This window comes from Lipotes vexillifer, unplaced genomic scaffold, assembly GCF_000442215.2.
Source record: "Lipotes vexillifer unplaced genomic scaffold, Lipotes_vexillifer_v1.1 scaffold410, whole genome shotgun sequence".
Taxonomy (NCBI): domain Eukaryota; kingdom Metazoa; phylum Chordata; class Mammalia; order Artiodactyla; family Lipotidae; genus Lipotes; species Lipotes vexillifer.
Window position 1 is genome coordinate 264,762 of NW_006794028.1, and position 13,101 is coordinate 277,862.

Sequence of the window (13,101 nt, forward strand, 5' to 3'; positions counted from 1 at the left end):
GCAGGGTCGGGGGCAGTTGCAGACTCTGAGAGCAGAGGGCAGGATGTCCCTTAGAGAGAGCTCTTGGCATCAACACAAAGAGAAGGAAGCAGAATCAGGCCAAGGGAGACTCAGCGAGGGCCTCACACCTCAACTGGAGTCGTCCAGAGTTGGGATGACAAGTCCCTCACATCAGGACTTCCCTAGTGGCTCAGTGGCTAGGACTCTGCGCTCCCAATGCAGGGGAGCCCGGTTCAATCCCTGGTACGGGAACTAGATCCCACATGCATGCCACAACTAAGACCCCGTGCAGCCAAATAAATAAAAAATAAATATTTAAAAATAAGAAAAATAATACCCTCAGGTCAATCATCGCTGCCTGTGGCCAGCACGGGAAGGGGGCGGGCAGTCCCTGAAGAGCGCTGACCGCTGAAGGCTGTGTGCTCAGCACTCTCGGCAGCAGAGGGACCAGGCCCTTATTCCCGACGGGATCTGCGAGGGACATCGCAGGGCCCACCGGTCCACCCCCCTGTGCCACACATCTGTGCCTCCCTGAGGTTTGGGGAGAAGCTCTTCCAGAGTCCCAGAGAGGGGAGCTGGGCCGAGGAAGGCTCGCTGGGCCTGGCACTGCCCAGACACTCACCATTAGCGCCCTTTCCTCCTTACCCTAGACTCCCTCCGCCGTCACCCAGCACCTGATTCAGACCCTCATCTCCTGCGGGCCCCCAAGCCCTTTGCAGTCCAGGGTTCCGGCACTTGTGTGTTTGCCACCCACACTGGGGACAGGGAGTACGAGAGACACCTGGGTGACCACCTGGGTGCAGACAGACCCCTCCCTGGCCCCTGGGTGCCGGCAGCCCCACTGGCTCTTGCTGGTCAGGCTCAATCACCCCTGCGGGGTGGTGTCTCTTCTCGTGCAGGCAACAGCCTCGGTTCAGTGGGACACAGCTGTGCTCTCTGCTTCCCTCTTTGCAAAGTAGGGGCGCTAGGTCCACAAGGCCAAGAGTTTTGGGGATGGGAACCTCGAGTTCCCTAAGCAGGTCACTGGGAGCAAGGGCAGGTGGGAGTGTCACGTGGCACCAGGACCGATCCACGCGATGTGTCCACGACCGGGGAGACGCTCTGCGACGGGGGGAGGGTGGTGAGTATGGAAGAGACCGCGAGGAAGCTCTTACCCAGCGCACCCAGGCCAGGGCTCCTCCCTCTGTGGCTGCTGCCAGACGACCCTTGTCTTCCACGAAGAACCGTTTTCCATTGTCACTTCTCTCTGCTGCTAACCTTGCTGGAAGGAGCCTCACCAACAGGGAGATAAAAGCACAGTTTTATGCATGATCATCAGTCCTTACCGTGCAGGTTGCTTGTAGCCTCTAGACCTCTGAGTGGTTCCAGAGCACCCAGTGGTCACAAAACTGCTCTGTAAATATTTAAGAGGTGAAACAAAAACAAGGTAAGCAATTTATACTAGGAATTTGCATGCTTTTCCAGAATTGACTAGCCTGGGGCTCTGGATCTGAGCCACTGAAGCTCATGGGCAGTGAGGTGAGGTAGAGCCGCTAGGTTTCCCGGCTCCCTGCAGATAAAGAGAGGGCGTTCAACTGGGCCGGTGCCCACTCCACTAGGTTATTTCCAGCTCCTGAGCTCTTTCCTAGGGCTTCTGCCGTATTTGGCATCTTCTACACCTTCTTAAAAGTCCCCCTCGGGCTTCCCTGGTGGCGCAGTGGTTGAGAGTCCGCCTGCTGATGCAGGGGACACGGGTTCGAGCCCCGGTCCGGGAAGATCCCACATGCCGCGGAGCAACTAGGTCCGTGAGCCACAACTACTGAGCCTGCGCGTCTGGAGCCTGTGCTCTGCAACAAGAGAGGCCGCGATAGTGAGAGGCCCGTGTACCACGATGAAGAGTGGCCCCCGCTTGCCACAACTAGAGAAAGCCCTCGCACAGAAACGAAGACCCAACACAGCCAAAAATAAATATAAATTTTTTTAAAAAGTCCCTCTTAAAAACTGCCAAAATATACACCCTAACGAATACTGCCTTTCAAAATGAACCTGAAAAATGAAACAATTACCATGTTTTCATTTAATAAAACATTTCCAATTTTGCCTCAATTCAAAGCATATTTTGAACAATGGCAATGTCTTCAGAGTCAATGTATGAGTCGCTTAAGAAAGTCAGCCAGCAGTGAAAAGTACCCCTCTGTTTTCACCAAAACTTTATTGTTAGGCTTGGATCTCAATTTTTTGGCACTGCAAAAAATAAAAAATTGAAGACCTTTTTTTTTTAAAGTTCCACAAGCTTTGAGAAGTTCCAGACACTTTCAACAAGGGCAAGATTATTTAAAAATATATGTATGATTACCTCAGGTGATGACTTAGAAGGAGATAACATTTGCTTAACTCATCTGTTGTGTTATTTAATAGTCATGGTCATTTTTACCACAAAGTTGTATTTTATTTATACAAGTTCTTACAAAGTAGAGTTTATACACTTTGGCTGAAAATCAAAAATGCTTTTCCCACAAAACAACTGACAAATGATCACATTCTTAGTTCTTTCATGATATAGTAACATTAAATCATTTTTAGAAAATTAAAAAGCAATTTTAAGCTAATTATTAGCATCTACAAATCCGTAAAATTATGAAATATCTACAAGCAAATGCACAAAACACCAGTGAAAGTGAAACTCGAGTGAACCTTGATGGAGAATATTAAAACATTCTTCTCAATAGTTATGAAACAGGAGGGAAGGGGGCAGGGCACAACCTTTGAAAGGATGACATAGCCCGAGGACACGATATAAACTGATTAGAACCAAATGGATCCAAGATGGCAGGCGAGTCGACTTCCTCTAGACCTTGAGCCTCAGTGTACGCTCACAGTAACACATCAGCAAGCTAAATGGCACACTCACAGGTGCCATGACAGTTCCAAGAGCGACCACAAGGGTCAAAAAGAGGGCGGCGGCCCAATCCTGGAAATCCCCGCCCCTTCCCCCAAACAGCTGGAATACTCTCACCACTCATTAGCCTGTGAAATGACCCACCCCTATAAAAACGGACAACCCCAAACCCTGGTGCCACTCTCGCCTTCTGAGATGGCCCACGCTGTCTGTGGAGTGTCTCTCTAAATAAATCCACTTCTTACCTATCTATCACTTTGTCTCTCGCTGAATTCTTTCTGCGATGAGACATCCAGAACCTGAGCTTCGTGAAGTCCTGAGACCAGGCGTGTGATCTCAGCTGGAAGACCATGGCTTCAAGTCCCAATCTGAGTTACACGGTTTCAGTTTTACTTCAGATTCACATTACAGTTGTGGCCCAACATGGTTATCACCAAAAAAAAAAAAAAAAAAAAAAAACCCAGACACTTAAGCAGATAGAAATTTTATTATTTCAACTTGATTTTGTTCCCTAAACTAAAAGAGCCGTCTGTGGAATATGACCTCACTAAGAACACTGTGGAGGTCCTGCAGGCCCAGTCTCAGTGCGCTGGCGCTCCCCCACCTCTCCCTTTAGTTTATAAAGCACTTCATTTAGCCGCTCTGGAAGAATTTATTGTTTTGATATCAACTTGGCTCAGAATCAGTGTCCCATTTTTGAATTTTCCAACCTGTCCAATCCGTCCACTTGACAAAATACTGGGAGCCGATTTCTTCTTTTTGGATTTCCTATATTTAAAGTGAGAGGAAGGTACTATAGTTAAGCTTATACAAAAGGATTTCAGCACCACCAACCAGGCCACCGAGGTCTGGCCCTGCAACCTCCCGGCCCCTCCCATGCAAGGCCCCAGCCCCACTGCGGCACCACTAGCTTCCTGCGTCCCTGAACATGCCAACTGCCTCCTGCCCCAGGGCCTTTGCACTGGTTTCTTCCACGTTGAATATTCTGCTACCAGATCTTTCCGGATCTTCCCCACTCAGTTCTCGATTCAGATGTGGCCTCCTTAGAACGACACACCGGCCCACCCTCAGTGACGTTCTCTCACAATGCACTATTTCAACCTCCTCTCAAAACCTGCCAGGACCTGACATGCCCTTACTTATCTGTTTAGATGTTTTGGTGTGTTTCCCTCCCTAAAATATAAGCTCCTCCAGGGCGGGGACTCTCAGTGTGATCATGGCTGTACGCCCAACACCTAGACACCTATGTGCCTGGCACACAGTGGGCCCTTGACAGACCACACAACCAGAAGAGATGACCACCTTCCAGCATGTGCAAGCTCACTAGGGGTCCAAGAAAAAGCTCAAGACAAAAGTAGACTTTGAAACAGTAATTTGAGGAGAGAGAAAAAGGTACTTGAACAAAAGCTAAGAAACAAGCAGAAAGGCACAAAATCAATGCTCCATTACTCAAACCACGGTGCTCTGCCTCATGTGGTCATGCAAGTGCAGGCAGCACAGGCTCTCTTAGGAGGGGACAGAGGTCTTGTTGGAAATGTCAGCCTCAGCTTTTCCACTAGTCACTGCACATGTCTGGTCTTTGAAAATGGGAGACTGGAGAAGGTTCCTAGTTTAATCCTGAGGGAGTTGTCTGATCTTGGACAATTTACTGAATCCTGTCTCCCCCCTCAAGGATCCTAAGATCCTTGACTTAGGATCAGGAGAGACAGTGCACCACTGTATCAGGCTAGAAACACCACATCAATTCAAGGTATTATGTTCAGAACTAACCAATGGATTTACCCAAATCATTCCACCTGAGTACCTGATGGTATCACTCACCTGTCTTCCTGTCCTTTCCTCTTCTTTTTCTTGAAAATATCTGTGTCCTGGGCCTGATTTCACAATTAAAGAAAACATATGTATCAGTAATGGATAATGGAGATTCAAAAAAAAGGCAAGAGATTTGTGACCAAAAGCCACAGAGATATCATTTATTTTTAATATTTTTTTCAAGTAGGCATGTTAATTATACAAAGTTTCATCCTAAAACCCTTTCAAGACTGTGAAAGACCATTCAGAGAAAACAGACAGGAGAAATGTCAAATCTTCCATTTTAGGTGAAAGGGAGGGAGCGTAACATCTATTCCCCTTGTGGTTTTTCAGAAGCCCGTGTGTTCTATACAATGTAAAAGGCAAAAAAAAAAAAAAAAAAAAGGACTGCATATAGGGAAAAGGTCAAAGTAGCTCCCAGTACCTGATTAGGAGTTTGCTATTTCAAAGCAAACCTTTCAGGTAAATAAGTCAGATTATGTGGCTGGTATCACAAAATGTAGCTGACTTGAAGAGAGGGTAAGAACAGTCATCTAACTCTAGATTTGTTGCTGTCTAGACTGCTTTCCAAGCAGCGGGGTCCAGCAAATTGCAACCACCTTTCTGTTCTAGTTTAAGAAAAGGCTATCACACCTACCATTCTCTTTACTTTTTCCTTTGCAGACTTTTTTTCTTTGATTTGCTCCTGCAAAACCTTGTAATTCACATAACTATTTTTGGGAGGCTGAAATGAGAAAGGACACCAAGCATCATTTCTGACTTTGCCTTTGCCCCTGCCCTGCCCTGCCCGGGGCACCCCCCTTTGCTGCACCCCGTCTGCGGGTGGGAGGCAGAAGCAGCCCTCACCTTAGCGCCCAGCATAATGGCGCGTCCCTGCTCCAGGACTCTCTCCTTTCCTTTTCCATAACCTGTGATCCCAAACCGGTGCACTTCCAAACGAGCCTGCAGACACAAAGCACAGTCAGGCCCAAGTGCCTTCCAGAAACTCCACAGAGGAAACACAGCCTTAGGAGTGCTGCCTGCCAGACACGATGGGCTACATGCCCAGCACTTCTATGGAGGACCTGCAGGGGCTACACCTCGCAAGAGTGCTGTCACGGTGCGGTTTAAGCAGCTTTGTGGAGTCTCTCACAAAGGTCCATACCTCCCCACGCCATTCTCCCATACTGAATGCAGGCAGTCGAAGCAAAGACTTATCTCCACACAAATTAGTGACAAAACGAGGGTGACCCGCAGAGCTCTGCCGTACTTTAGGTTGTGCCCTAAAACAAGCTACTACCCATAAAGGCAACAACTAAAAGTACCTTCCCCAATACATCTACTCACACGTGGAAACCCTTTATCACAGCAGCTTCAAACACAGGTCCATGTTCTTTCTTTAAAAACATATTGTAGAAGAGAAAACGTCACCAATACCCACTCTTGGCAGCTGAATTACTTCCTCTCTTTTTTCTCACACGTTATTTTTAAATTTCTTTTAAAAATTATTTATTTATTTATGTATTATTTTGGCTGCACCAGGTCTTAGTTGCAGCACGTGGGACCTTCGTTGCAGCACGTGGGACCTTCATTGCAGCACATGGACTCTTAGTTGTGAAATGCATGTGGGATCTAGTTCCCCGACCAGGGATCGAACCCGGGCCCCCTGCATTGGGAGGGTGGAGTCTTAACCACTGGACCACCAGGGAAGTCTCTCTCACACATTTTTAAAACCTAGTTACAACCACAGAACACACACATCCTTGCTTTTCCTACTTACCATTGTATCACTGACACTGTAGTCACAAAACCGACATGTCTTAAACGACTGCACAATGTTCAATCAAGTAAATGTAGTGTGATCTGCTTCACCATTTCCCCAACCATCGGACAACATGTAAACATATTCATTTTTGTTATAAAGCTGAAAAAATTAATAATTTCAAAGCACATACCTTTTCTAAGTTAAATTCTTGTACATCCACATCTTTCTCGAGGATACTAGTTTTGGTCTGAAAAGGAAAAGAAAACATTCTTATTAAGGTCATCTGTTCCTTATAACATCCATCACACCAAGAGCATACTCATGTTTTTAAAAGCCTTGAAACTGGCCCAGATGCCTAAATAACAAACAATAATACATGCTTGTTGCACAGAAGCCTAGTTAACAGCTAATGGAAGACAAATGGAGAAAATAAATTTAAGGTTTCAAAGTTTAAGAAAAGACTGACGAGAAACTAAAAAAGAAAAGAGAGTAAGAGAGACACCAATGTCTGTATCTCACACACCAAATGTGGGAAACTCTGTATGGTGGGGGGGTTTAGAAAAGGATAACTGAGCAGAATTTTAGAGGGTAAAAAGGTCATATTTAAGTAATTCTCAGGAATTCCCTGGCGGTCCAGTGGTTAGGACTTGGCGCTTTCACTGCCGTGGCCCAGGTTCAATCCCTGGTTGGGGAACTAAGATCCCACAAGCCAGGAGGGGAAGGAAGGAAGGGAGGGAGGGAGGGAGGGAGAGAAAAAGAATTCCCTCTTTTCTTCCCTCCTATCCAGCCATTGGAATAATGGCTAACTCTCTTAAACTCTCTTGAGTTGAAAATTTCTTTCAGGAACATCAGATTTCTAGAAATGATGGAGACTGGGTTTATAATTCCCTACAGAAAATAATGATACTGGAAATGCCATCAAAATATGTGACTCTTTACATCAATATATCCCCTGGCTGTGGTTACCAATCCACAGAATTGACCAGAAGTTTGAGACTTCAAGGAAACTATTGTCAAATCTGGCCAAGGACAGAAATCTCTACTCAACCTCAGGCCATCCCAGCCGTGCAGCATCTAGAAAAGCAGTCCTGGCCTCTGGCTCGGCGGGGCAGGGTCTGTGCAAAGAGCAACGGACAGGGGAATGGCTTGTTAAAACCCTTCTGCTTGTAACCTGCCTTCACAGGTTAAGCTCGCTTTAGTTATTTTGTTCTCTCCTTTCCCCTCTCTTTAACTGTATACCTACCCAGCTTCTCGTAGCCCAGTTGTTTTGCAGGAATTTGGAGTCAGCTCCTGCCCCGTGAGAGCTGGCTAAGGCTGGCCAGGTCATCAGCCCTAAAACTGGGCCTGCGCAGGTGTCCGAGGAAGGGCCTTTTGAGGTCAGGGGCCAGAAAGCTCCGATCATGCTGAGCACCTCCATTCTGAACACAGACGCCTGTAACCCAGATACGTCTGCACAGAACACCGATTACCTCACCTTTTCCCCTTCCTCTGATCACCCTTCCCCACTCCTAAGACCACCATGCTTATCCCATAAAGACCCCAGCCCCCTCGCTGTTGGGAGGCGGATCTCAGACTTGTTCTCCCATCTCCTCACTTGGCTGCCTCTTGAATAACCTGTAAACCTCGGCATCTAGGCTTGCTGCACGTCGGGCAAATGGACCTGGTTCGGTAACAGATCCTACTTTACAGAAAAAAATTCTTGGATAATTATCATGATGATGAGTCTATTAGCATGATCCCCACCACTACCTTAACTTTAATTTCTACTTTTAGCTTTAAAACCACTTTAGTACATTATTCACAATGCAGCACCTGCATTTAGAAATAATCAGTGGTCTCCCCTGTCTTCTTTCCCCTACCCTTACTGTGGTAGGGGGCACTAGTGCCTACAGGTAATACTGGGTCCTCCTCCACTTCTAGGCTCACAGGAGAACTGGGCTTTGCTGCCTACCTGAAGTTAGGCACGGCTACATGACTTGTTTTGGCCAAAGTGTGAGAAGACAGAAGCATGCTCCCTCCACATGAAACCTCTAAGAGCCTTCATCGGGACTTCCCTGGTGGTGCAGTGGTTAAGAATCCGCCTGCCAGTGCAGGGGACACGGGTTCGAGCCCTGGCCCGGGAAGATCCCACATGCTGCGGAGCAACTAAGCCCGTGAGCCACAACTACTGAGCCCATGAGCCACAACTACTGAAGCCCGCATGCCCTAGAGCCCGTGCTCCACAACAAGAGAAACCACTGCACTGAGAAGCCCACGCACCGCAACAAAGAGTAGCCCCCGCTAGCCGCAACTAGAGAAAGCCCGCGCGCATCAACAAAGACCCAGCACAGCCAAAAAATAAAAAATAAATTAAAAAAAAAAAAGGCTTCATCAACTCCCCTTCTCCACCAAATGGTGGAGCCGCTATCACCCTGGGTCCCTAGAATAGGACGGCGTGGATCATAGCCGTCTGCCCTGACAATCCTGATGAACACGTAACATGAGAACAAGATTAACTTTTGCCTTTAAACCACTGAGATGTAGGGACTACTTGTTATGGAACCACTGTCTCACCTATCTTGACTGATAAAGCCTCACTGTCCCACACACGAGAGAGAGAAACGTTTGGAGATTGTGAGAACTTGTCTGTTAGGTAGTGAAGAAGCAAGCAAGCTATAAGAAGCAGACTCAGAGTGAGTACCAGACTCAGTGAACTTTCTCATGGGCTGACTTGCTGACCAAAAGTATTTTCTCCTGCACTGGTAAGATTTTTCTTCTATTAGTTACCCTGTCCAAACTTTGTCCAATTAGAGAAGAGTTGGGTAAATAAACACTCTCTTTTTAATTATGCCAGCAGTTCTGGGAATATTGAGAAATTTTTTCAAATCTTCTTGAGCGTAAATTATTTCAATTAGATTACTTTCTTCTTAATACCTATCTGACACTGGATGTACTAAAGAGTAGGGGACGTGGTACAGCTAAAGGGCGATGGACTTCAGGGCAGCCCTGGGGTACTGCAAAGATTATGAGGGCAGTAAGAACCTGGGGCAGGGACTTCCCTGACAGTCCAGTGGTTAACACTCCATGCTTCCAACACAGAGGACGCAGGCTGGATCCCTGGTCGGGGAACTAAGATCCCATGTGCCATGGGGCGTGGCCAAAAATAAATAAATAATAAAAAATAAAATAAACATTAAAAAAAAAGAACCTGGGGCAATAACTTGACAGAATATCTTTATGTCTAGTGAAGCTTCTGGTGTAGCACACTTGTGTTCCTCAAGAGACAAACAGCCTAACTAACCTATATTCCCTCTCGCTTGTGTAGTAGTTAGGCACACAGCTTTTAAGCTAGAAAGCCTGGGGTCTAGCACTTATTTCACATCCACAATCCTTTATCTGGAATCCTGAGACAATTCAGATGGTGATACTGTGATTATACTGAATACTGTCCAGACAGCAACCCGTAATGAAGCACATTCACGTTTCTGCAGCAATGCCTATGAATATTCACGCCCAATGGAACCAACAGAAAAAACTCTTAAGCCTCACTTCAGTTCAGGTCGGGTTTTACTGCCAAATAAATTTGCACCAAACTTAAAAAAACAACCTAGCTTGTGCTTTCCAAAGCTCTGGGGTTTTGGAACTGCAGATATGGGATGGTGGGGTACCTGTCTAAATGCAGGCAAATAGTTCAACCCCTCTAGGCATCAACCTCTTCTGCGAAATGAAGACAGGTCACACTGTGAAGACCTAATGAGATACTGAACTAGTTAATGAATGTAAATAATCATGGTTAGTACACAGTAAGCACTCAGGAAATACTGGTAAATCTTTACTCAGCAATTCCTTACATGTTCAGAAGCAGTGTATGTGTACCTCAGTCCAGGCCACAGGATCCAGGCGTCCCTTCTGACCTACAGTACACTGTTCTATTATTTCTACTATATCTTTCTTGTCTCTTTTCTGTGGAGGCCATAAGGTTCATGAGATGGACCAGTGTTAGGGGTGGAAAAATCACATTGATCAGACACACCTCTGAAGGCCAGACAATACTTGGATCACTTTAAGCTACACTTTCATTTCTTAAGAGCATAGGAATTTTCTTCCTTATAGGCAGCCTTGCACTCATTAAAGAGTGAGTTCATCCACTCAATCCTCAAATCACAAGTCCAAGCCACCCCGTTTTGAACCTGGAGCCCTACAGTAATCCTCACTCGGTCCCCTCATGCCTCTGGCTACTGCTCACCTATAATCCATTTACCACGCAGGGGCCAGAGCCATCTTTTTAAAATATAAATCAGATCACTTCATGCCCTTGCTTAAATTCTTTGGTGGCTTTCCATGTGCTTTAAACTAACTCCAAAGGTCCCATTGTCTCCGGGGCCTGGTGCGGGCTGGCCTCAGCCTGTTTCTCCAACAGTCCACACCTTCCCCCCTCCGTTCCCCTCCCCCTTGTCTGCTGGCTCCTGGAACCCCAAAGGCCTCTCTACAGCTCAGGGCATTTGCAAGGCAGCTTCCCTCTGCCTGCATTACTCTGCTCCCTCCTTTCCCAGCACCCTGCAACAGAGCATCAGCCTCAAGTCACCTCTGACCACTGGCTCTAAAGGAAGTTCTGCCTGTTACTCTCAGGACCCTGTATCTTTCCTTCAGAGGGTTTATAGCTCTTTTCAAGTATATTATTGATATTAATTTATCCAGGGTTTGCCCAACCCACCAGTAAACCATACACTCCATGAGAGCAGAGGACTGTACCTTGTTTACTGTGGGATCTCCTGGGCCTGGCAAAGAGTAAGCATCCAATTATTTGTGGACTAAATGAATGAATAAGATTTCTGGGCAGACTGTGTCTATAGAGCTTTACAAATGGGACATGATCAGGAAGTTCACTTGTAGGTCACCTATCTGGAATGGGTAAAATATTAAACAAATGGTGACCAAGTTCCCAGATAAGTCCATTAAAAGGGGTTCTGGTCACCAACTCCGATGCAAGGGGAAGGGTTTCCCACACATGGGAGCAACGGTCCCACACAGTCAGGTGTTCTACAGTTCAGTGCTACTCTGACACTATCTACCAGAGACGGCACAGGTTCCACAGATGAAGGGGCTCAGTCCTACGATACCGTCCCCACTTCAGAGGCCAAATGTAAGCCCAGGTTGTTACCTGTAGTACTTCTAACAGACCGCCTACAGACTGGAAGTTCTCATGACCCCCTCCTTGGGTTCAACTAATTTGCTAGAGTGGAACATAGAACTCAAGAAACCTGTTTACTTCCTAGATCACCAGCTTATTCTAAAAGGACATAACTCAGGGACAACCAGATGGAGGAGATGCAGAGGGCAAGGCTCGTGGGAAGGGGTGAGGAACTTCCACACCCTCTCCAGGCTCCACTCTCCCAACCTGGAAGCTCTCCAAACCGAACCCCGTCCTTCTGGAGTCTCAGAGGTTTCATCACACAGGCATAATTGAGTAAATCATTGGCCACTGGCAACTAGCCCCCTTTGCCCTCCCCAGAAGTCAGGGCATAGGTTCTCTAATCACAAGGTTGGTTCTCCTGGCAACCAGTCCCCATTCAAGGACGCTTTCCAAGTCATTTCACTAACACAACAAAAGACACCTTTACTGTTCTCATCTCTTAAGAAATTCCAAGGGTTTTAGGAGCTCTGTGCCAGAAACAGGGACAAATATTTAATATTTCTTATTATAAACCATCATATCACACCTATGAAAATCTGTTTCAATACACTATGTAGTTTAATCATTGTTTATTGCACAAGCCTAAATTCTGGGAAAAGAAGATCATTTACTTGCCAGTACCTCTTGTGCTCTCGAGAATACTTCAGACAACAGAGGGCAACAGGAACTCACATGGAGACTCGACTAGTGGGGGGAGCCACATAAATGGAGAAATAAAAGGAAAACAGAAATAAAAAGAAAACTTCAAAGATGGCCAGCTGATCGCACGACTGGTCAATGGAGGCTATCATTATTTGATCACGTATTTTTGCGGACCCCATGTCTGTCTGCACTGTCCTATGGTGACTTGTAAGTCTTCAGAGAGCAGGGGCCACATGTACCTGTTCCCATGTTGCACAAACTCTTAGCAGAGCACTATGTGTCTTAATTACTCCAATGGTCTATCCTTTGCCTGGCATGCCCTATACCCAGGATATGCCATGACAACTAGCTCTATATTAATTTGCAGTTATTTATATGTTTCAATGTCAACATTCTAAAGTCTTTTTATGGGTGTATACGTTTTTACTGTGTTCACATATACTGTCTCCTTAGCCAGACACATTCACATTTTCAGAAGATAAACTTTAAAAAGGAGAAAAGGGTCAAGATGGCGTACTAGGAGGACGTGGGGTTTGTGTCTCCGCACAACTAGGGCACCTACCGGGCACCGGTGGGGGACCAAGAACACCTAAGGGGGCAGGAGGAACTCCCAGCAACCTGGTAGAACGTGGGGCATGCGGGGAAGTGAAGGGGGAGGAGGAGTGGAGGCGGGACCGGACTTCGAGGGGCGGCTGGGGGAGGGGAAGGGATCCCACGCCCAGAGGGGGAAAGGGGAGGGGCGGATCAAAAGGGAGCGTGGCCAGGTTTCCCCTGCCCACTTGGGCCCCGGGGAGGCAGCTGAGATTCCGGGCCTGATCCTCTGCCCACCGAGGCCCCCTCCAGCCGCGGGTC

General features: G+C 46.9%; 1 protein-coding gene and 1 non-coding gene across 2 annotated transcripts in view; one reads left to right on the forward strand and one right to left on the reverse strand.

Annotated features, from left to right (window-relative positions):
- Nucleotides 1-3,507: 3,507 nt before the first annotated feature.
- Nucleotides 3,508-13,101, reverse strand: part of FSAF1 (40S small subunit processome assembly factor 1) — a 20,156-nt gene continuing 10,562 nt past the window's right edge. Inside the window, exons 3-7 of the mRNA XM_007466986.1 lie at nt 6,625-6,681; nt 5,537-5,632; nt 5,328-5,414; nt 4,700-4,752; nt 3,508-3,646 (exon numbers count right to left, since the gene is read on the reverse strand). Coding sequence (XP_007467048.1) covers nt 3,508-3,646; nt 4,700-4,752; nt 5,328-5,414; nt 5,537-5,632; nt 6,625-6,681 — 432 coding nt within the window. The remainder of the gene's footprint in view (nt 3,647-4,699; nt 4,753-5,327; nt 5,415-5,536; nt 5,633-6,624; nt 6,682-13,101) is intronic.
- Nucleotides 7,057-7,128, forward strand: TRNAE-UUC (transfer RNA glutamic acid (anticodon UUC)). The gene has a single exon. It is a non-coding gene; the product is annotated as a tRNA-Glu (tRNA).